Source organism: Protopterus annectens, chromosome 2.part1 (assembly GCF_019279795.1).
Source record: "Protopterus annectens isolate FY-2018-M chromosome 2.part1, PAN1.0, whole genome shotgun sequence".
Classification (NCBI taxonomy): Eukaryota; Metazoa; Chordata; order Ceratodontiformes; family Protopteridae; genus Protopterus; species Protopterus annectens.
Window position 1 is genome coordinate 1772082259 of NC_056729.1, and position 25491 is coordinate 1772107749.

Sequence of the window (25491 nt, forward strand, 5' to 3'; positions counted from 1 at the left end):
GCTACAACATCAACAAGTCACCCAATCAAGGGATCTAAACTTAGTCAGCGACTCAAACAAAACATGCTGGAGAGACAGTTATGTGTCTCAGAGATTGGACCTTCTTTGGAACAGGCTTCCTATTTGCATTAAGCAGAGCCCTACCCTGGCCCTGTTCAAATGCAATTTGTATCAATGTATGGTAAACTGCAACTTCATACCTGGGGTAGTGCCTGTGTCCCTTATGAACAGAGGCAATCTGTAAGATACTCAATGCACAGGCAGGAATCCATGCGATCCTTTTGCTCTTAGGGGTAATATATTGGGTAAAATTGGGTTATAATGGCTAAGTTTGTAAGGGCCCTTAAGCTGGTAACCTAGTAATCTCCTATGAATCTATGAACCTATATAAGAATGATATTTGGTCTTGATAAATGTGCAAAAGCAATGTTTAAAGCAGGAAAGTTGCAGTATCAAGAAAATATCTATCTAGGACAGGAAATGTAATATAATGTAACTTGAGCAGGAACAGTATATAAATGTATGAGGAAGGAGAGTGTAAATATATGAAAACTGATGAAGGATTGTCAATAAAACATGAACAAGTGTGAATAAAACTCAGTAAGAAATACTTTAGAAGACTAAAATTTATATTGAAAACAGGTCTGATGTCTACAAGTAAAGTCCAGGTTATAAACCAGATTGCTCTTCCTGTTCTAACTTACAGTTTTGGTGTGATTCACCGGTCCCAAAATCTACTGGATTAGTTGGGCATAAAAATAACAAAAATGCTTCATGCTTATCAAATGATACATAAAAATTGATCTATACCAAGATTATATAGCCCTTGCTCTGAAGGGGATATGGGCCTCCACGAAATGTATTACATGTATACATTTGCAGCCGTAGGACTGCTTACATCTGTTGCCCTAATTAGATCCAAATGTAATGAAAGTTTTAAAACATGAGTGGAAGTCTAAGATGTCTGCCCTGCTTAGTTTAGCAGATGCATTCAGGTGGGAAGTGGCAATGGAAATCAAACCAGAAGATGACAAAAATAAGACAGCAACTGAATGTGCCAAACAAACAAAAAACAAAAAAATAACAAAACAATAACAAAACAATAACAAAAATCATATCAGATGAAAAGAAAAAAATTGTGGAAAAGCCATAAAAATAGTGGCAGAGGGTAAAGATCCCCCAGAACAACCCCATGTTGATCAGGATTTGATGCAGAAATACATGCATCGATAAGTAAATACAAATATTTCCAGCATGAGCATTAATGCCCTTCTAGTCTGCCTATATATGAAAACAGTTGTTTCCATAAGAGGTGTCCAGGCTTTTCTTCAAAATAATTAAACCATTACTTGTTTTAATGTAATCTGGTAGTCTGTTCCATGCATCAGCTGCTCTTTCTCTGAGATCCAATCAGTACACTTCTCATTTCTATAGAATCTTCATAATAGGTTGTCTGATGATTCTCTGCTACTTTTTGATAACCCCAAACATTCCCAGAGGTAGTTGTCCCTAAATGCCCTATATACCTGAATAACATCTCCTCTAAATATCTATGTGACCCACTGTACAAAGTCAGATATTTTAGTCTTTCATAATAACTTAAATTTTCACATCCATGGATGCCCTTGGTATATTTCTGCTGTACTCTTTCCAGTTTACTTATGCTTGTTTTCTTATAAGGTTCCCATATTGTTATTCATTACTCATGTTTGAGTCAAATGTAATTAGCAAAAAGTGACTTTATCATTTCTGATTTCCTAGACTTTATAAATCTATTTTATATAACCTATACTTCTATAACTATCATGAACCAATTGGTTGATATGATTAGAAAAACTCAAAGCTGGATCTACCCATATACCCAGGTCCTTAAATGAGTCTACAGTTTCAATCACTGTGTGCTGTATAAAATATTCACCTTTCAATGTATGTCTCCCAAATCTCATATGCTTAGTTTTGTATGAATTTATTAGCATATTGTTCTCCCGTGCCCAAATCATCATTTTTATCAAGTTCTTTTGCAGCCATGTACTATCTGTAACACATGTAATTAGTTTACCCAATTTGAAGTCATCTGCATACAACTGTAGAGCACCTCAGATGAAAAAATTAGATTTGAAAGATACAATCTAAAAAACTAAGGGCCTATGACAGAGCCGTATGGGACACCCTGACTGTAACCAAGAATTTTACCCATCCAGTTGCTGTATGATACTTGCCATTTCCTATTTGTAAGACATGCAGCTATCTATCTTATCAAGAGTACATTAGTACCTAACTGTACTCATTTATTGATCAGTGTTTTGTGTATGACCTTGTCAAATGTTGAAGTTAAGTCAATATAAATTATATCACAGCAACATTTTTCATTCATAGCTGTTATTATATTGTTATAGAACATTATGTTACTGGTTGTATAGATCTATTTTCAACAAATGCATGCTGATATACGGTTTCAAGTCCCAACCTTTCCAGTTCTGACAATAACTTATCCAATACTACCTTCTCCATTATTTTTCCACAACATCAAAGTAGACTTAATGATCTGTATGACTCTGGGTTTCTCTTAAAGACAGGATTAAAAAGTAAGTGCATGTCTCCAATCTTGAGGAATTTCCCCATATTTATACATCCTAGTAAATAACAGATATGATGGTTCCCTATGTTCTTTCTGAAGTGCTCTCAGATCATTTTTACTGATTCCAACTCCTCGCTGTGCTTTGTTTGGATAACGGTTGCATAGTTCTTTTTCAATATAATCTAATTTCATTTCAGTATCTTAGGTTACCTGGAAGTCAATAGGACAAATTATCACCCCCTTTGTTGAGTCAAACTGTTTGCATAATATTTTATAAATATATCTGCAATATGTTGTATCTGAGAATACATTTTATAATCTGCACACAGTTTATTAGTTTGTATGTCTTTACTCCTTCCACATCTTATGTATTTATAAGTTTCCTATCATGCTCAATATATTTACATAATTTTCTTCAATTTTTTCTTGATCGTGTCTCACACTATGCTTAATTTGTTCAGCTTGTTTATTTCAGTTTTCAGAGTTGTAGTTGGACTTCCTTTCCTTGTCTTATATTTTTTTGTCTCTCACCTTAATCAAGTTTCTTGTTCTTCTGGAAATATATCCTCCTGACATTGTGTACCTAAATTCTGATGTTAAATATTTTTTTTATTTTTTGCATTCAAACAATTTCTCTTTCAAAACTTTCCGCATTCCTTCTAGAATTTTCAACTGAATACATCTTTCTAGTTAGTTTACATAGTGACTGTTTTGCTACCATATAATCTGTTGCAAATCTTCTGTGCATTGGATTTAGATTTCAGATTGGCAGAATTATCTAAGAACAAATTAACCTTTATAACCCCATGATCACTGCACATCAGCAATGATAAAACTTGACATGATCTAACAGTAATTTAGGAATTCAACAATCACTAGTATGTTCTGTTCCCCAGTAGTTTTATTTTGCTTGTTTGTTTGTTTACAATCTGAAGCAATTGCTGCCCTTTAACATATATTGTAAATAATTTGGTTACTAATATTGTTGAATCAATATTGTTCTAGGCTCTTTCCGGTAAATTTAATTCTCTAGAAACTATTATTCTTCCATTTTGCATTTCATACAACAAATGCAGTGATTCCTCTAGGTCATCAGCACTTGAATCTGGTGGTCTGTACACTCCAACAAAGTCAAAGTCAAAAGTCAAAGCAAACTTTATTGTCATACAGATCAACACAGAGGAAAAAGTGTGTGTCACTGCATGAAATTTCGATACTCGGGCTTGTACCATAAGAATTATAGTTTACAGAAGGAAGATTAATAATAATTTAAAAATACTGAAATAGAAATAAAAAATAAGATACTAAAAATAAACACAAAGTATAAATTGTAAAGTGAGCTATGTAGATAACAATGACATATTGCACATAAATAATGTTTGTTTACCCATTTAGCGTGTTAGGCTACGGGTTTGTTGTTCAGCAGTCGTACAGCACGTGGGAAGAAGCTGTTATGGAATCTGGATGTCCTGCATCTAATGCTTCTGTAGCACTTCCTTGTTGGCAGGAGTTTGAACAGTCCATAGGCCGGATGATGTATATCCCTCAGTAGTTTTCAGGGTGGCTCCAGTGGGTTTTCTTTCTATCTTTTATGGTTTATTTTACCACTGCGGACTTTAACCTCTTCCTTGGCTGCCTTGGATTTTTGTTATTAATGCTCCTAGCATTAACAACTATCAGAGATGGGTTCCTATTAGATGACCGAAGATGCATTCTTTCGAATGCGTCTTGGTCAAACTTGAAAAGACGAAATGGCAAAATGATGAAGCGGCATATAAGCAAATTATTTCCCTGGGAAAGAAATTGCTTGGCCGCATCTGTTACTTTGCCATTTTCATCACTGTAGTTTGATCTCGGAGTTGGTATATTTAAGTAGGGTGTGTGTGGGGGGTATGGGGGGGGTGAAGCCCATTACTTTATGTTATATTTTAAGTGGGTTTTTTTTTTTTTTGGAGCAGCGATTTTTTTCCCTTGGAAAAAAAATTGCTGTTCTAAGCATTCGAGTTTGTAAGCTTTCACTTACATAGGGTAGATGAATCATCATTTGCTTTTCTAAGCATTCGATGATCTAATATAGACCCTCAGAGATGCATCAAATGTTGGTATTTGTGAACTGTTAAATTTTCAACCTGGCAAAAATCCTGTCTTGTGTTTGTCAAATATTGAAAAAATATCTGTTGCAAAAATTCTCTTCCCTGATCTTGATAAGTTTACACCATCCTATCTGAACATGTTTACCCAAAATTAGGTTCAGGTGCTCTACACATTTCCATTTTTTAAAATGGGACATTTTTATGTAGGTATTTACTCAATTTTTTTTTTCATTCACTGTCACAGAACTCTCTTTTCTATATGTGATTTATGAAAAATACATCCTAACACCTGTACAAGCTATGCTAGCTAAGAGGTCTTTAAATTCCCTACTAACAGTCAGAGATTCTTTGCAGATGAGATCATGAAGGAAAAGGGAGGCATATTTCCTTAAATTAAGCCATTCTAAGGCCTGCCTCACATCTATTTTTGCTCCTGGTAAGCATAACACTATTGGATGTTCATTATCTTATCTGTAAATCTAAGTATCAGTTCCTCTAATAACTGAATCTCCAATAACAAGAATATCTTTTCTGACCAGATCGGAAGAATCTTCAACTTCTAATTCAGTAATATCTGTGCTATCAATTGGTACAAAGGAATGAACTTCATCACAATTAGTACTTAATCTAAAACTTACAGCAAATGACAAATTTACATTAGCTGACATATGTAAACTGAACAAGGAATATCAGGATATCATGAAGCATAAAATATCAATAAATCTGGAAAAATCAGATTACAATCTTACTTCATTAATCCCAAGAGTATGTACAGGATTGCAATTAGATCTAAATATTAAAATGAAAAAGGTCATACAAAACAAATAATATACACTAGAAATAATCAGACTATCAAAGTTATAGATCTAAAAATATCTTATGGTTTAAAAAAAAATACAAGAATATTAATAATAATAACTCATCTACAAGTGATAAAAGTATAGACAACTTTCTTGCTAATAATATTCAAAAGAAGCTATCCAAACACAATATTAATAACATAGACAAACACTTTTCCTTTAAAGAATTAAAGGAACAAATAAAAACATCTTAAGATAAAAAGGCACCAGGTCTGGAAGGTCTAATTCTGGAATTTTACAAACTCTTACCTGATAACATCTTAAAAATCTTATTTAATGCATTCCAAGAAGTTAAAACTACAGCAAACATCCATCCCTCATGGAAATATTCTATCATCTCTCCCACCATAAAACCATATAAAGACCCCAACCTTTGCACATCACACAGGCTAATTTCTTTGCTTAACATTGATTACAAGATATTCATGTCTATCTTAGCAAACAGATTAAATAATATTATTTCAATATTAATTCATGAAGACCAAACAGGGTTTATCAAAACAAAGAAGTACAAGACAATGTAATTAGATTACTGTCCTTAGACTTAGCAAACAATAAAAAATGAGCTTTCTATTTTAAGCCTTGATATAGTTAAAGTTTTTGACTCCCTAAGTTGGCCATATCTGTTTAAAGGTCTGCAAAAAATACAATTTCTCCCCAAACTTTATAGGAGTAATTAAAAAACTATATGAAAATTCCATAGCCTATGTAAACATTGGATCTTATCTATCTAGCCCATTCTAAATATTAAGAGGTACTAAACAGGGGGTGCCCCCTCTTCCCATTGCTCTTTGCCCTGGCTATTGAGCTTCTTGCAAATTATGTTAAAAATAATGACAGCATTAAAGGTTATAAAGTGTCAAATTATCCACCAAGATACAACTTCTTGCTGATGACCTACTAATAACTTCTAATTATATAAAAATTCAATAGATCACCTAGTACATAGTCTAGACTTCCTTGCAAATGTCTCTGGTCTAAAATTCAATCAAAACACAACTCAGGCACTTCTAGTGAATAAAAATGTTACTATGAAACTTACATAAAAAAGAGACATAAACTGGGAGGGCACACATATTAAATATCTAGGTATCATTGTTAATCTAATTAAAAAAAAACACTCACATCTAATTACCAACAACTTATAAACTCAATTACTAGTCTATTTGACAGTTGGAACAGAATCTTCTTCACTTTGAAGACAGACTAACTTTAATAAAAATGATACTGTATCTAAAATCATATTCATTGGACAAGCTCTAATAGTTCCCCCACCTGACAAAATTAAACAGAAAATGAATAACTTATTACTCAACTTCCTTTGGTATCCTAAAAAAAAACAAGAATTTCTCTTCTCTGGCACACCACAAGCTGGGATGAAGAAGGTATAGGGTTTCCAAATAATGACTTTTATTTAAACTCTGCATTTATTAACATAGTGTTGCTTTCGAATAATACTTCTAATACATCATATTGTAAATCAATCCATGAAACCTTACTTCTAGATAGTAATAGGACATTGCTTGAACCATATACTCAAATACATATAAACATCTTTATATGGATTTTAACATATATACATTCAAAGTGATAGGTCAAAGCTTGTTCTCACACCTCTTATAAATCATGTATTGCTGTTCTTTAAAAAGCTTATGTTCTCTAATTAATTAATTAAGATTTTATTAATAATTACATTTCCTATTGCTTACACAAATGAATGTTTGATATCTTTTGATACTCAGGAAATGTTACAATTTAAGAAGGGTGATTGATTATACTGGAATCAATTTATCTCAGCTAATAAAATAAGTTCTACAGACTATTTGATCAGCAGATATAGTTTGCAACATTGCTACTGGCTGGACATCCAAACTGGTAAGGATTTTATACATACTAAACTCGTACCCTCATTAGAGGCATACAATAAGAGTAACCTAATAACTTTGGATTTTATCTCAACAATTATTAATAGCTTACCCAACAACACTTCATGCAAATTTGTTATTTATAACATTCTCAGAAATGATTTTAGGAAAACAGATATTGCTTTTTGGAATTATTCAAGTGAAGTTAATAGACAAGTATTCTCAGAAAAAGATAAAAAACTTTATTTACAGTCGATGAAGGAATACATATCTTACCTGTTCTGGCATGTATGCACATGGAAATTATTACACAGACATTTTTTACACCACATAGACTAGCAATAATATACAAGAAAGATAAAATGAAATGCTGGAGATGTGGACACCCTGATGCTGACTGGATGCATATGGTTGTTAACTGCAAAATAATTTCCCCACTTTGTTTAGTCTTTAAATATTTTTTGTAAAGCTCTATGGAATGACATCTGTATAAATTCTGACTCCCTTATCCTTTTCAATGTTTCTGTTCCTGAAGTCATTCTTAAAAACCAAACAATTTTACTATGGTCTATTCTCTCTATAGCAAGGAAATTTGTTACTAAAAATTGGAAATCCCAATATACTCCTGTCTTTAAAGTTGAGTTTATTCATCTTGTGAAATACATTTATAAGAATGAGATGGCTACTATAAAAGCAAGGACTAACAACATAAGTCATTTAATTGCTTCGACAAAATTGTCTAATCCATTAGAGAAATATTAAGTGTTCTATGTATATTGCTTTTTTAGTTGTTATGGACATTGTATATAGTTGATTTGTTTTTATTGTTACTATACTGTTAAGTTATTGTGTTATAAAATGAATAAAAACATTTTGGAAAAAGTCTTATTAATCCCACGGTTTTCATTGAATATTACATTTGCAAGCATACAATTCTCATCCAGCTGGCTTTATACATCCACAGGTTGAGCCATGCTGTCAACTTCTGTCTTTCTCCCCTTTTTTTCTTAAAGTAATGTTCTTCAGTCCTTACACTTCAGTTTTGATTTCTTTCTTTTCGCCTGCCTCTTACCTCTTTTTTTCTATCTTCTCTTTTGGCAAAAATGCTGCCTTTTTCTGCAGACTGAACATTTTCTGACAGAAAACTCTTATCATTCCCTGTAACCTGTGTGTTACATAACAAAGGGGTGTTATCATTCCCTGTAACCTGTGTGTTACATAACAAAGCAGTGTTATCATTCCCTGTAACCTGTGTGTTACATAACAAAGCAGTGTTATCATTCCCTGTAACCTGTGTGTTACATAACAAAGGGGTGTTATCATTCCCTGTAACCTGTGTGTTACATAACAAAGGGGTGTTATCATTCTCTGTAACCTGTGTGTTACATAACAAAGCAGTGTTATCATTCCCTGTAACCTGTGTGTTACATAACAAAGCAGTGTTATCATTCCCTGTAACCTGTGTGTTACATAACAAAGCAATGTTATCATTCCCTGTAACCTGTGTGTTACATAACAATGCAATGTTATCATTACCTGTAACCTGTGTGTTACATAACAAGGCAATGTTATCATTCCCTGTAACCTGTGTGTTACATAACAAAGGGGTGTTATCATTCCCTGTAACCTGTGTGTTACATAACAAAGCAATGTTATCATTCCCTGTAACCTGTGTGTTACATAACAAAACAGTGTTATCATTCCCTGTAACCTGTGTGTTACATAACAAAGCGGTGTTATCATTCCCTGTAACGTGTGTGTTACATAACAAGGCAATGTTATCATTCCCTGTAACCTGTGTGTTACATAACAAAGCAATGTTATCATTCCCTGTAACCTGTGTGTTACATAACAAAGCAGTGTTATCATTCCTTGTAACCTGTGTGTTACATAACAAAGCAGTGTTATCATTCCCTGTAACCCATGTGTTACCTAACAAAGTAATGTTATCATTCCCTTCACCCTGTGTGTTACATAACAAAGCGGTGTTATCATTCCCTGTAACCTGTGTGTTACATAACACAGCAATGTTATCATTCCCTTTACCCTGTGTGTTACATAACAAAGCAGTGTTATCATTCCCTGTAACCCGTGTGTTACATAACAAAGCAATGTTATCATTCCCTGTAACCTGTGTGTTACATAACAAAGCAGTGTTATCATTCCCTGTAACCTGTGTGTTACATAACAAAGCAGTGTTATCATTCCCTGTAACCTGTGTGTTACATAACAAAGCAGTGTTATCATTCCCTGTAACCTGTGTGTTACATAACAAAGCAATGTTATCATTCCCTGTAACCTGTGTGTTACATAACAAAGCAGTGTTATCATTCCCTGTAACCTGTGTGTTACATAACAAAGCAATGTTATCATTCCCTGTAACCTGTGTGTTACATAACAAAGCAGTGTTATCATTCCCTGTAACCTGTGTGTTACATAACAAAGCAATGTTATCATTCCCTGTAACCTGTGTGTTACATAACAAAGCAATGTTATCATTCCCTGTAACCTGTGTGTTACATAACAAAGCAGTGTTATCATTCCCTGTAACCTGTGTGTTACATAACAAAGCAATGTTATCATTCCCTGTAACCTGTGTGTTACATAACAAAGCAATGTTATCATTCCTGTAACCTGTGTGTTACATAACAAAGCAGTGTTATCATTCCCTGTAACCTGTGTGTTACATAACAAAGCAGTGTTATCATTCCCTGTAACCTGTGTGTTACATAACAAAGCAGTGTTATCATTCCCTGTAACCTGTGTGTTACATAACAAAGCAGTGTTATCATTCCCTGCAACCTGTGTGTTACATAACAAAGCAGTGTTATCATTCCCTGTAACCTGTGTGTTACATAACAAAGCAATGTTATTCCCTGTAACCTGTGTGTTACATAACAAAGCAGTGTTATCATTCCCTGTAACCTGTGTGTTACATAACAAAGCAGTGTTATCATTCCCTGTAACCTGTGTGTTACATAAAGCAGTGTTATCATTCCCTGTAACCTGTGTGTTATATAACAAAGCAGTGTTATCATTCCCTGTAACCTGTGTGTTACATAACAAAGGGGTGTTATCATTCCCTGTAACCTGTGTGTTACATAACAAAGGGGTGTTATCATTCCCTGTAACCTGTGTGTTACATAACACAGCAATGTTATCATTCCCTTTATCCTGTGTGTTACATAACAAAGCAGTGTTATCATTCCCTGTAACCCGTGTGTTACATAACAAAGCAATGTTATCATTCCCTGTAACCTGTGTGTTACATAACAAAGCAGTGTTATCATTCCCTGTAACCCGTGTGTTACATAACAAAGCAGTGTTATCATTCCCTGTAACCTGTGTGTTACATAACAAAGGGGTGTTATCATTCCATGTAACCTGTGTGTTACATAACAAAGCAGTGTTATCATTCCCTGTAACCTGTGTGTTACATAACAAGGCAATGTTATCATTCCCTGTAACCTGTGTGTTACATAACAATGCAGTGTTATCATTCCCTGTAACCTGTGTATTACATAACAAAGCAATGTTATCATTCCATGTAACCTGTGTGTTACATAACAAAGCAGTGTTATCATTCCCTGTAACCTATGTGTTACATAACAAAGGGGTGTTATCATTCCCTTTAACCTGTGTGTTACATAACAAAGGGGTGTTATCATTCCCTGTAACCTGTGTGTTACATAACAAAGCAATGTTATCATTACCTGTATCCTGTGTGTTACATAACAAGGCAATGTTATCATTCCCTGTAACCTGTGTGTTACATAACAAAGGGGTGTTATCATACCCTGTAACTTGTGTGTTACATAACAAAGCAATGTTATCATTACCTGTATCCTGTGTGTTACATAACAAGGCAATGTTATCATTCCTTGTAACCTGTGTGCTACATAACAAAGCAGTGTTATCATTCCCTGTAACCTGTGTGTTACATAACAAAGCAATGTTATCATTCCCTTTAACCTGTGTGTTACATAACAAAGGAATGTTATCATTCCCTGTAACCTGTGTGTTACATAACAAAGCAATGTTATTCCCTGTAACCTGTGTGTTACATAACAAAGCAGTGTTATCATTCACTGTAACCTTTGTGTTATATAACATAGCAGTGGTATCATTCCCTGTAACCTGTGTGTTACATAACAAAGCAGAGTTATCATTCCCTGTAACCTGTGTGTTACATAACAAAGGGGTGTTATCATTCCATGTAACCTGTGTGTTACATAACAAAGCAGTGTTATCATTCCCTGTAACCTGTGTGTTACATAAAGCAGTGTTATCATTCCCCGTAACCTTGTGTTACATAACAAAGCAGTGTTATCATTCCCTGTAACCTGTGTGTTACATAACAAAGCAGTGTTATCATTCCCTGTAACCTGTGTGTTACATAACAAAGCAGTGTTATCATTCCCTGTAACCTGTGTGTTACATAAAGCAGTGTTATCATTCCCTGTAACCTGTGTGTTACATAACAAAGGGGTGTTATCATTCCCTTTAACCTGTGTGTTACATAACAAAGGGGTGTTATCATTCCCTGTAACCTGTGTGTTACATAACAAAGCAATGTTATCATTACCTGTATCCTGTGTGTTACATAACAAGGCAATGTTATCATTCCCTGTAACCTGTGTGTTACATAACAAAGGGGTGTTATCATACCCTGTAACCTGTGTGTTACATAACAAAGCAATGTTATCATTACCTGTATCCTGTGTGTTACATAACAAGGCAATGTTATCATTCCCTGTAACCTGTGCGCTACATAACAAAGCAGTGTTATCATTCCCTGTAACCTGTGTGTTACATAACAAAGCAATGTTATCATTCCCTTTAACCTGTGTGTTACATAACAGAGGAATGTTATCATTCCCTGTAACCTGTGTGTTACATAACAAAGCAATGTTATCATTACCTGTATCCTGTGTGTTACATAACAAGGCAATGTTATCATTCCCTGTAACCTGTGTGTTACATAACAAAGGGGTGTTATCATACCCTGTAACCTGTGTGTTACATAACAAAGCAGTGTTATCATTCCCTGTAACCTGTGTGTTACATAAAGCAGTGTTATCATTCCCTGTAACCTGTGTGTTACATAACAAAGGGGTGTTATCATTCCCTTTAACCTGTGTGTTACATAACAAAGGGGTGTTATCATTCCCTGTAACCTGTGTGTTACATAACAAAGCAATGTTATCATTACCTGTATCCTGTGTGTTACATAACAAGGCAATGTTATCATTCCCTGTAACCTGTGTGTTACATAACAAAGGGGTGTTATCATACCCTGTAACCTGTGTGTTACATAACAAAGCAATGTTATCATTACCTGTATCCTGTGTGTTACATAACAAGGCAATGTTATCATTCCCTGTAACCTGTGCGCTACATAACAAAGCAGTGTTATCATTCCCTGTAACCTGTGTGTTACATAACAAAGCAATGTTATCATTCCCTTTAACCTGTGTGTTACATAACAAAGGAATGTTATCATTCCCTGTAACCTGTGTGTTACATAACAAAGCAATGTTATTCCCTGTAACCTGTGTGTTACATAACAAAGCAGTGTTATCATTCCCTGTAACCTTTGTGTTACATAACATAGCAGTGGTATCATTCCCTGTAACCTGTGTGTTACATAACAAAGCAGAGTTATCATTCCCTGTAACCTGTGTGTTACATAACAAAGGGGTGTTATCATTCCATGTAACCTGTGTGTTACATAACAAAGCAGTGTTATCATTCCCTGTAACCTGTGTGTTACATAAAGCAGTGTTATCATTCCCCGTAACCTTGTGTTACATAACAAAGCAGTGTTATCATTCCCTGTAACCTGTGTGTTACATAACAAAGCAGTGTTATCATTCCCTGTAACCTGTGTGTTGCATAAAGCAGTGTTATCATTCCCTGTAACCTGTGTGTTACATAACAATTTTTATCCTTTTTACTACGTATTCTCTTTACAGACATTTATCAGTTTCTTTTTCTTCCTTGTTGGTTGTGAACTTCTTCCATTCTTGTTTCTATTTCCTTCTAAATGCTCCAAATCCTCAGATTGCTGAATATTTGTATCCAGAATTCTAAATCTGTCGGGGGCATTATCCTACTTCATAGGGGTAGAATGAGCTTTACAGACAATAGACACACCCTTTCCTAAATGTGTTCTATTTGTTATATATCTAACGTTATTTATCTCACTAGTCCAGTTATTAATATAAGTAACAACAGCTCTACAAGCCGTGCTAATTGCACAAGTGTGTTCATCATCAGTGCGCCTATATTTACTAATAATAATGGTAAGGAAATCATCCAACGTTTGCAAATCATTACTGGCATAATCATTTAAGGAATCCATATTCAGCTGCAAATGAGTAAAAAAGTCTAAAAGAAAAGAATAACCAAAATCAGTGACCCCAGAATTCAAAGAGAACGTAAATCAATTTATAAGAGAAAAATCACACCAACAATATACAACTAAACATTAAACTGACTTCAGTAAAGTTATTGGTCTAACCCTACAACTTGTGAAAGTCAGATGAAAGCTAGATTTCCTTTATATTGCGTGCAAATGTGCACAGTAGCTTTACTATCATCCACAGTCGCACCTCTTTTTAACAGTAAAGATCAAGAAATCACAAACCAAGATTGGATTGTTTAGATAAGCCCTGCATTGTGCTCTCTGCAGTCCATGTGAAGTTATAGCTGACTATACTCCTTGGGATGGCTAAAGGTTTCCTGTCTAAAATCTATTGTTTTTTAACAACTAACAGTGAAAATTAAAGGTAAAACGACAAAATATAAATGAAAGCGAATCTTCTCTACAAATCATCCTTTCCTTTGTACAAACAATGAAAAACCGTGTGTAAAAAATAAAATATAGATTTAGATAAATACTTCTCTTACCAAACCACTGTACAGTCAATCACAAACCAAGACAGATTATTTAGATAATCTCTTGAGGTGACTTTAAACCATTGGATGAAAGTTTAATAACAACAGCCCAAGACAGTGGATTACATACACATTGGTTTACAAAGACCATTGAATATGTGGGTGAAACAGACAAATGTAGGTTCTGTAATAAAGAATTGGAAACAGTTGCAGACTTTGTTGCTGAACGTGACACACTCATGGCCTGTACAATGAAAGGCACAGTAATGTGACAAGATTGCTACACTGTGGGATTGTATCATCATAGATATCATAGATTAAGTACTAGGCTAACTGCCCTTGCAAGTCATTTTAAGCCTAGCCAATTATCCCTTGTAAGACAAACACCTTACCCATTACGCCACCCTCCTAACATATAAGCACTACAATATAAAAGTAGCTGAAAAGCATTGCAAACATGAACTAACAAAACATCGAAGAGAATGATGACATGTACATCATGTGGGATCACTAATTATTAACAATTCAAAAAATGGTTGCAAGAAAACCAGGTACTGAAATTGCAACACCCAGCGATTACAATGTCTCACATATAGAGGGTCACAAAGTCATAAAATATCAATATTTGTAGGCAAAAATGGAAGCAATGTGGAAGAAAGATACCCAGACATTTCCAATAGTGATAGAGGCAGTGAGTCTCATAAAAAATAATTTTCAGTCCCATTTTGATGTATTACCAATAAATGTAACCCCATATGAATTGCATAAGGGGACAATTCTGGGTACACTGTGGGTGTTGCAAACAGCACTTTTGGCTAACATCAAAGATTCAATCAATACTAATCTCATGAACTTTAATCATACACTGAATTAGGAATGGAGTCCATTCTTGTCATGTTATTAGAAACCTAAAAGACTTGGAGAAATTAAACCAAGACATAACACATAAGCTTGTGTGCATGTTTGTATCTATATAGTGTGTAGGTGTGTGGATGTTTGTGTATGTGTGTGTGTGTGTGTGTGTGTGTGTGTGTGTGTGTGTGTGTGTGTGTGTGTGTGCAAATGTGCATGCGTGCATGTGTGTGTGTGTGTGTGTGTGTGTGTGTGTGTGTGCGTATGTGTGTGTGTGTGCATGCAAATGTGCATATGTGTCTCCGAGTGTGTGTTTGCACCTGCATGTGTGTGTGTGTGTGTGTGTGTGTGTGTGTGTGTGTGTGTGTGTGCACGTGCACGCGAGTGTGTGTATCTGTGTATCTGTGTGCACATCTGTGTGTGTGTCACTGTGTCTTTGTGTGTGTCTATTTGAGTGTGTGTGTGTGTGTGTGTGTGTGTGTGTGTGCAAATGTGCATGTGTGTCTCCATGTGTGTGTTTGCACCTGCATGTGTGTGCGTGTGTGTGTGTGTGTGTGTGTGTGTGTGTGTGTATGTGTGTATACATATGTATATACATGTATTTTATGTGTGTATGTATATGTATATATATATGTGTGTGTGTGTGTGTGTGTGTGTACATATGCACACACATATGCACACATACGTGTGACAGGTGTCAGTATATCTTAATCTGTGCTTCTGTAGTACTACAGTGGACTGACTTCTGTTAGTGTACTTCTGAAATTGTGTTATAATGCACTAGTATACAGTATGACTGTTTCTAAATTGTGTTTCCACTGGCATCCATGCTGTGCAGCATATCTCTATTTATAATGAGCACCTGTTATTACCTTGTATGTAGTGCCGTAATGTTTCTGCAGATTTTCCATGCATTTCTGCATTCCCTTCCCTGTGCACTGCTCATCACATCTCTAATGACTGGCCTCTCTTCTGCTTTTATCTTTTCTCCATATTTTATTGGCACCCTATATCCCTGCCGAATGTGTAGCAACATAGAAACTACTGAGGTTCCGGAGAAGACATGGGATACTATTATGTGTCCTGTTCAGAATTTCAGTTTGTCACATGGCTAGGAAAGATTTTATTTTCTAATTACCAATTTGAACATGCAGGTGCCCTGCTCATGCATACAGTTTGCATTGGTGAAGTATGCAGGGGCCATCCCTAACTGGCCAAAGTCTGGTGCCATCTGCAAGAGCCAGTCTGGCCTCACACTTTGTACAGTAGCCAAAGCTGCTTCTGAAACTCATATCATAACACAAGCAGATAACTAACTTAGAAATTTTGCATGCCTGGGTCAATGCTGCACATTACCAATAAACAAATTTCACTTAGGAACATGCTATTTTATATCTGGTCTGGTACAGGATATTAAATTAAGAACTGTGAAACTCCTCTGACATGACATAATAATCAGGTTACTGGATTTTTTTCCCCTTTTTATTTCCACTAACATTTCTATTTGTTTTATTTGCAGATCCCGTACATACCGAGTTGTCGCTAGTGAATATGACAGGGATGTGGTTGAGGGCTTTGAACAGAATATGGCCGTTGAGAAGATCATTGTCCATGCTGGCTGGAACAGTGCTTGTGTCTCGTGTGGGTAAGTAGACGACTATTACAGACAGAATATATTTATCTTCAAATGAAAAAATATAAAACAAAATATAATTTCTGTAATTGCTCGAACGTGAATTACTACTCTGCAAATATATAACTTTTATTTTCCACATATCAGGGCTTGTTTATTGCTTAATATCATAAGTTTCTGGTAGTATAGTGACCATGCCTTTTTTGGTAATATTTAAACATCACTCTTCAGGTGCAACCTGGAAGTATTGTCTGTTTAAGTGTCTTGCTGAAAATTAAGCAACAGACATATAAAGGCTGTAGTGTTAGGCAGACAATGGTGTATAATGGCAGTTATGAAAGCAGATTTACAAATGGGTTGCAGTAAAGCTAGTTTTGTTTTTATTTGTTAATGATCTAGAACTGCTGGACTGAGGTAGTTCCTTTTCTGGAACAACAAGGAAATGAATCTGGTTAAATGGTGCACTCATATTCAAACAGTTTGATTATGCAAGTATATCTAATGAGAGTCAGAACCAGACACATCAGCCAGGTTAATGGCACAAAAGGATGGAGCTCTGTCTATGACAATGATCCAGCTGACCCGAGTTTGATCAAAGTTTAGCACTCTGGAAGAGTCGGTAATAATGAGTGGCATTACCAGCTTGCACATCTCAGTAGGTAGAGATGGGTGGGTTTGTACCTACCCATTTCCTCCTACTCCTGCTTACACCCTTGATTTCTCTCTCTCATTATCCGTAACTCTCACATTCCTGTTATTACTATAGAATGTGTAGGAATACTCTACACTCTACCTCTCACATTCCTGTTATTACTATAGAATATGTAGGAATACTCTACACTCTACCTCTCACATTCCTGTTATTACTATAGAATGTGTAAGAATACTCTACACTCTACCTCTCACATTCCTGTTATTACTATAGATTATGTTAGAATACTCTACACTCTACCTCTCACATTCCTGTTATTACTATAGAATGTGTAGGAATACTCTACACTCTACCTCTCACATTCCTGTTATTACTATAGAATATGTAGGAATACTCTACACTCTACCTCTCATATGTTGAACTCTCTTTATGAAATAACTTTAGTAGAATTTTGAATTTATGTATAATCCCTTCTAATCTGCCATCAGTTTTTAACACTGTTACATTAATTGTAATTGTTGTGCATTGCATTTGTATTTGTCTACTGTGATTTAATAATATTTAAGTATGTCTAATACCTACTATAATCTATATTGTTTGGAGCTTTTCTCCCCGGGACTCCATTGAAAACGGGTTAATTTTGGCCCAATCGACTATCCTGGTAAACCAACTGCAAATAAATAAAAATAAAAAATAAAATATGACTCATCTCCAGTGAGGAGATAGTCCCATAATTGAGAAGCAGAGGCTGTTGGCATTTCTGGGGGGGGGGAAGGGGGGGGATTCTACAGCTATTTGACATTGCATGCAGTCATGCTTATAATGTTAATTGTTCCACCCAGATAAGGTATAAACAAATTCTCTGGTATATGGGCACAAATATGATTCTGTCAGTTGCTCTACTGTACTCCTTTATCCCAACCTATCAGTTGTTTGATCTCAGACCTCCGTATGTTATTACAGACATTCAAGGTAAAATGGTGCAGCCAGTCAGCTGATGGTCAGAACGAGGGCAGGCAGAAAGGGAAAAAACAGACACACATGATGAATCTTAACAGTAAACCAATGGATATCTAGGCTGGATTCAGAAAAGCACTTTTGAGGTGAAGCTTCCCAGTTGCTTGTATGTGAACCAACCTGCTGTGCTAAAGGCACAAATGTACATAGTATAGTGTACGTAAGATTACTTTTACTCTGAAGCAATATTGTATACTTCAAGTTTTGTATAACACTTTGTAAAACAAACTGTAATGTGTTTTTATTTATTTATTTATTTATTTTATTTTATTTATTTTCCATTTGTTAACTGGGCTAGTCCAACTGGATATATTTCCATTTTCAGTAGAGGCCCTGGGAGAAAAGCTCCAACAGTAACATACAAAAGATTATCATGCACAGATATGTTGTTGTGTCTTTCGGCTTTTCCCAGTTAGGGGTCACCACAGCAGAACGCTGGTCCGCTAATGATTGGCAGTAGATTTTCACATGCCGAGTTGCCGGCCCTGACGCACAACCTTCAACGAAGGTACGCCCATTCAAGCATGTCTTTACACAGAAGACGTTCTAGCTGAGAATCGAACAGGATGTCTTACTATGAGGCGACAATGCTACCGCAGCACCACCACCGCAGTCAAGAAATTATGTTAAAAATAATCAGAGAGCATTAGCTAAAAAATGTATACTATTTGTGAAACACAACATATAAAAAGATTATCATGCACAAATATAAAATAAATTATATTAAAATTAAATAGAGAGCATTAGCCAAAAAAAATTATACTATTTGTTAAACACAATACTCAAAAGGATAAGCTACTCTTACAATAAGATATGTGAGGTAGTTTACAATACATTCGAAGTTTAATTCATCTCCTTGTTGTAACAGTAATTTAAGACAGTTACTACTTCCCAAGGGGTAAGCATATTGATTGGCGAAGGGAGGCAGTATAGAGATAAGGCAATAGAGAAAGCAGAAGATTAGTCAGGGTAACAGCAAGGGCATAACCAGTGTGTTTTAAGATGTATATTGAGCCTTTGTTTAAAGAGCGGAAAGGAGGGAAGTAAAGTTAGATCTGATGGCAACAGGTTCCATTATTTTCCAGTGGTATTAGAAAACAAGGAGTCACCTGCCAGGTTATTAGACTTGCTAATGCTAGCCAGTAGTTTAGTGGAAGAGCATAAAGAATTGAGGTTTGTATAGGGGTTAATAAGGTTAGAAAGTATTGGTGTGTTGTTAGGATCGTAGAATACCCTATGGACAATGGTAAGTTGGGAAAGTATCAGAATGTTTTTTAGTTTAAGACAGTCTAGGTGCTGTAGGTTCAGACAGTGGTGAGTTCTAAATGGGTTCCTGGTGGCAAATCTGGCAATATTGTGATAGGAGTTAGCTAGATTAGTGAGATTATTGTTCTTTAGGTTAGTATATATGGGGGAAGCATAAAGAAGAGTTGAGATAAGATGGTAGTGGGCAATTGTAGTTCTGGCTGTTGGTGTTAAGAAGGGTTTTATTCTATATAGAGAGCCCAGTTTTCTATTTACATTTTTTATAGTGTTATTTATATGGTTATCAAAGGTAAGGTTATTGTCAATTATGATTCCTAACAGTTTGGTGGTAGAGTCGGGGGTTATAAGGGTGCCATTATTCGATTTGATAGAGAAATTTATAGGGGGCGACTTACTGTTAGGTGGAAAGAGTAAGAGCTTGTTTTTTCTGGCGTTCAAAAGGAGGCAACGTTTCAAGAACCAAGCCTCAACTGCGTTAAATACTTTCTGGCTTAGAGGTTGTAGTTTGGATGTGGAGTTGGCAGAACATATGAGTGTGGAATCATCTGCATATTGTATGCAGGTAGCTTGAGGGATTGCTAAGTGAAGGTCGTTGATGAATAAAGAGAATAGAAGTGGACCTAGAATGGAGCCCTGTGGGACTCCGAGGGAGACTGGCAGGTGGGAAGATAATTTTTTCTCCTAGAGGACTGCTTGTTGCCTACTGGTAAGGTAAGACTTGAACCAGAGAACAGCCTTGGTGTCTAGAGAAAGGGATTTAAGAGTATTTATGAGAAGGGGGTGGTTGACCATGTCAAAGGCTTTTGACAGATCAATAAAGAGAGTTGATGAGAGGATGTTGTTATTACGGTTTTTATTGATGGAGTCGGTGAAAGATAGGAGAGCTGTGGTGGTACTATGAAATGTCCTGAAGCCATACTGACAGTTAGCTAGTATATTATGTTGGGTTAAGAGGTTTATTAGTTGATGGTGAATGCATTTTTCCATAACTTTTGCTAAGGGTTATAAGAGAGCTATAGGCCTGTAGTTGGAATAATCATTGGAGTTACTGCCTTTATGCAAAGGGTTAATGTAGGAGATTTTGCAGATATCTGGAATGATTCCTTCATTTGTGGTTCTGTTTATAAGGATGGATACAGGATATATGTATATATATATACAATTCCTATAAAATCATACAGAATGTTCTCTTTCCACTCTGCATGCCTGAAACACATATGTAAAGTCATTTCATTTATAAACCCACACTCATAATGTTGTCATTCACTTCCTCAGATATGCAGATTATAGGTTCATAGGTTCATAGGTTTATACTAGGCTATCTGCCCTAAGGCATTTATAAGCCTAGCCCAAAGTTTTGTGGCTTACGCCACCCCTGATGTTAAAAAATACTGTGTCCATTAGTTTGTTGTGCCTCTGTCCAGCAGTGACACAGAGGTGATTCCTGGGGTAAACCTACGATCTCCCATCCACCGGTCAAGATTTCTCTTGAACAGAGCCAGCGAGGTGCTCTGCCTCACATGGACCGGGATTTTATTCCACAGCATAGGGAGTCTCTGGGTGACAAATCTATCCCTCCAGCATGTCCTATTTATATCCGTGCTAAGGTTTAAGTCGCCTGTTCTAGTGGATCTGGTAGATTTGGATTTTTTGAGGTGGAGCATGTCCATTAATTTTGGGTTGGACATGGCCTTGTATGTCAGGCACAGGTCACCTCTGAGCAGGCGGTATGCGACTGAAAAGAGCTAGAGTTTCTTCAGTCTGGCAGCATATGACAGATTTTGGAGTCCCTTTATCCTTTTGGTGAGGAACTTTTGGGGTCTCTCCAATTGCTGCAGGTGTCGGGTGAAATACATCCCGAATGGGGCATTGTACTCGATCATTGGTCTGATAAGTGAAGAGTACAGGGGAACAATGACCTCACTTGATCTGGATGTGAATCCCTTCATGATCAGGTGGGCAATGTAGAAGGTATTTCTAACCACTTTAGCAATGTGAGTGTCAAAAGAAAGGCCACTGTCAACCTGGGTCCCCAGGTCCCTGATAACCTCTTCTGTGATTAATGGATTGCCACCTATATGGTAGCTTGGGGTTACCTTGTTTTTCCCGAAGGGTATGACTATACATTTTTTGGCATTTAACTTCAGGCCATGGCTCTGGCACCAGTTATCAGTTTCCGTGAGACCCCTCTGAAGGATATCTGTGTCCGATGTACTTTCCACTATGGCGCCCAGTTTGCAGTCATCTGCAAACTTTGTCAGCCATAGTCCTCCTATGTTTGCCTGTACTTCTGAGAAGTAGATGCCGAACAACAGGGGGCCAGGGACTGAGCCCTGTGGGACACCACTTGTGACTGGCTTGGAGTCTGACATGGCGCCAGCAACTCTAACCCTGTGGGTTCTGTCCTTTAGCCAGTTTGCAACCCATCTTGTGACATATGGGTTTACATTTAAGCTGGTAAGTTTCTCTATAATACCCGAGTGGGGTATTGTGTCAAAAACTTTTGCAAGGTCAAGATAGGCTGTATGGACTGCCTTTCCCTCATCAATGGCCTTGGTGACTGTTTTGAAGAAGTCGACCAAGTTCAAAAGGCATGATCTGCCCTTGACAAAGCCAAACTGGGTCGAGTCCAATGTCTGCAAGTCCCCTATGTCTTTGTTTATGAGTTCCATTATGATCCTCTCCATAGCTTTGCAGACCAGGCTTGTTAAGCTTATGGGGCAGTAATTACCAGGGTCCGTAGAGGTACCGCCTTTGTGGAGTGGGACCACAGTTGCCTTACGCCACTCCTTGGGCACGCATCCTGTGGTAAGGCTAAGATTAAACAGCTGCCTTATATGCGGGTTTAGTTCCTCGTTGAGTTCATGTAGCACACAGCCGGGGACACCATCCGGTCCCATTGATGCTGTGCTTTTAGCTTTAGAGAGAGCAGCTTTCACCTGCGCATTTGAGATGTCTGGGAGGCTACACTCCGCTGGGATAGTTATCTCTCCTTTTGGGGGGGAGAGGGGGGTGAAGTTTGCACTGAACCTGTCTGCCAGTATGTTGGCAATGTCTGTGGGTTCAGTGATTTTTGTATCATTTCGGACTAATTCTGCGCATATCTGGGAGTTTCCACCCAGGTTTCTAACATAGCTGAAGAAGGCCTTATGATTGTCTTTTGAATCTATTGCAATTTTTCTCTCAAAGTTGGCCTTGGATGATTTTATGAGTGCTCGTATTTTTTTACTAATAATGATCAAGGGTGTCTTCTCTTTTATCAATTTTGCTCTATCGTGTAACAGCTTTCTCCTCTTATTGTAAAGTTTGTTTATGGCTGGAGTCCACCAGACTGGACGTTTGCCCTTGGTGGAAAGAGTCTTGGTTTTATTAGGCATTGCCTGATCCATGCAGTCCTGGAGGTGTTCGTAGAAGGCATTTGTAAGGGCTTCCGCAGCTTGGGTTGTGGTTTCCACTGGCTCAGGGGCCTTGAAGGATACCACACCAGTCTTGAGTAGTGTGAAGTTTGCTTTAGAGAAGTTCTTCACTGTGGTCTTTTTTGTTTGGGGTGGGGGCGGGATGTGGATTTCCAGTGAGATAAGTTTGTGATCTGATCTCACCAATGAGGGATATACTTCCAGTGTGGAGCATTTTGTCCCCATGTTTGTGATGATGAGATCTAGTATATTTTCTCCTCTTGTGGGAACGGTGACTAGTTGTTCCATGGCATTTGAATTTATGAACTCCAGGAACCTTTGGGCTAGAAAGTTGGGGCTTGAGTAATGTTCCCAGTCTATATTCGGGTAGTTGAAGTCACCCAATATAATGGTGTTTGGAGATACATTTATACCCTCCAGTGTCTTCAGGAAGGCTGTGTGGGGTTCCTGAGTTTGAGAGGGTGGCCTGTAGCATGCTACAAATTGTAGAGCAGTTTTGCCTATGGTTAATTGCACCTGGATGGTTTCCGATGCTTCGTGCGTTGCCATCAACCTGGAGGTGTGGGTATCCTTGATGAATATGGATACACCCCCTCCTTTTGTGGTGTGGTCCGGGTTTTGGGGCCGGAACGCATGATATGAGGTAAAACCTGATAGTGCCGGGGTGCTCTCAGGAGCCTTGAACCAGGTTTCAGTCACAGCACAGACATCGATGTTCTCCATACTGAGAAAGGCCTCGAGTGCATGCATTTTGAGATTTAGACTTCTGGCATTGAGCAGCATTACCCTTAGTTTCTTCCCATTTTTGTTTTCTAGGGTGGTAGGTTTAGAATTTGAGCCTTGCCTAAAAAAGGCACTATGGGGGTGGCAAGAGCCTTAGCCAATATCCGGAATCCCAGGGGTGACAGGTGCAAGCCGTCCCTTGCGAAGCAGCGTGGCTTGTCAAGCATGTCATCCCAGGCAGACAGACACTGGATTATTATTCTGTATTATTAGGTCTATATATTATCTGGCACTCAATAAACAGGGATCCATATGGCACACATAAGGCAGTATTACTGCATAACAAAGTGAATTATTTCTATCAGACCGTCACCTGTCCCTGTCCTTAAAGTAGCTGTTCTGAATTGTAACCTAGCCTGTTTAGACTGCCACCTTTCCTTAAACATGGATGACTTCCTTGCAGACTTTAATGAATTTAAGACATTTGTGCTTTACACAGGAAAATCTGATCTCTTTGAGTACAAAACATGTTAGCAGGTGCTAGTGTCTTTGACTAAAAATGAAACTAAAAAAAGATTATAATTCCAGACAAAGTTTGATGAACCTGAGAGGAAATCAGGTTTCATGAAGTAGATATCTGTTGCAAAACATTTAGCAGAAAATACTGCAAATTGACCCCAGGCTTAGCTCTCCGGTTCTCTGTGGGCATGGACAGTAACTATTCGGATATATGAGTGTGATTTGAGTAACTAGACTTCAAAAGACTTAAGCTATCTATAAGCAACCTATGACCCTATGAATTCAAAACTGGTAAAGCCACATATCCCACAGAAAGGTGGAGTCTTCTCTTTAGTCAGCCACTAGAAGCCTGAACAGAAACTATGACTATACTGGGCAACATCAAACAGCCATTTGTTGTAATGCATATGGACACCACACTCAGCAGGCTGGATAAGGATAGGGTGACAATTAGCTGTTTTTCTGGAGCCAGGATCCTGGATGTAACAATGGCTTAGATCCCCATCCTGACAAGTATGATTATGACCTGATAGTGGTCCACATAGGGGTGAACGAGCTTAGACACTCTGCCAAGAGGGACATGCAGAATGATATGGCTGAGCTGGCTCTGCATGTGTCTGGGGCAGGAAAGACGCGGGTCTTGAGTGGTATTTTGCCATCACCCAGAATGACGGTGAGAGTCAAAGACAATATAATCAGCTTTAATAATTAGCTATATAGGTGGCGTAATTCTAGGCGGATCCAGTATGTGTCAGCTTGGGATGAGACAGCTGACAAGTCTTCCAGCTTTGCAGGGATGGTCTTCAACTCTCTTACCAACGCATTTACATTCTGACTAAAGCCTTTGTTGTCTGTAAAGTGCCTTTTTTAGCCAGAGTCCATCTGATGGACATTCCACCATAGTAAATTGTAATTTGGAACACTTTAATGTGGCTCTAATCAATGACAGGAGTCTTAACAAAATAATGCCCAAACCTGTGGCTTTCCTGTAACTTGAACACATTTGTATATGTATAGTTACAGAAACATGGTTTCTGAGCGATGAAAGTACTCCCTCTCTTCCTGGGTATAATGGTATTCATGTCTTCAGACCCTCTGGTAATTGTGGGGGAGCATT

At 37.2% G+C, this 25491-nt stretch overlaps 1 protein-coding gene across 1 annotated transcript in view; it reads left to right on the plus strand.

Annotated features, from left to right (window-relative positions):
- LOC122794798 (proproteinase E-like) overlaps positions 1-25491 on the plus strand; it is a 125428-nt gene that overhangs the window by 12601 nt on the left and 87336 nt on the right. The window contains exon 3 of the mRNA XM_044063412.1: positions 16668-16793. Within this exon, the coding sequence (XP_043919347.1) occupies positions 16668-16793 (126 nt within the window). The remainder of the gene's footprint in view (positions 1-16667; positions 16794-25491) is intronic.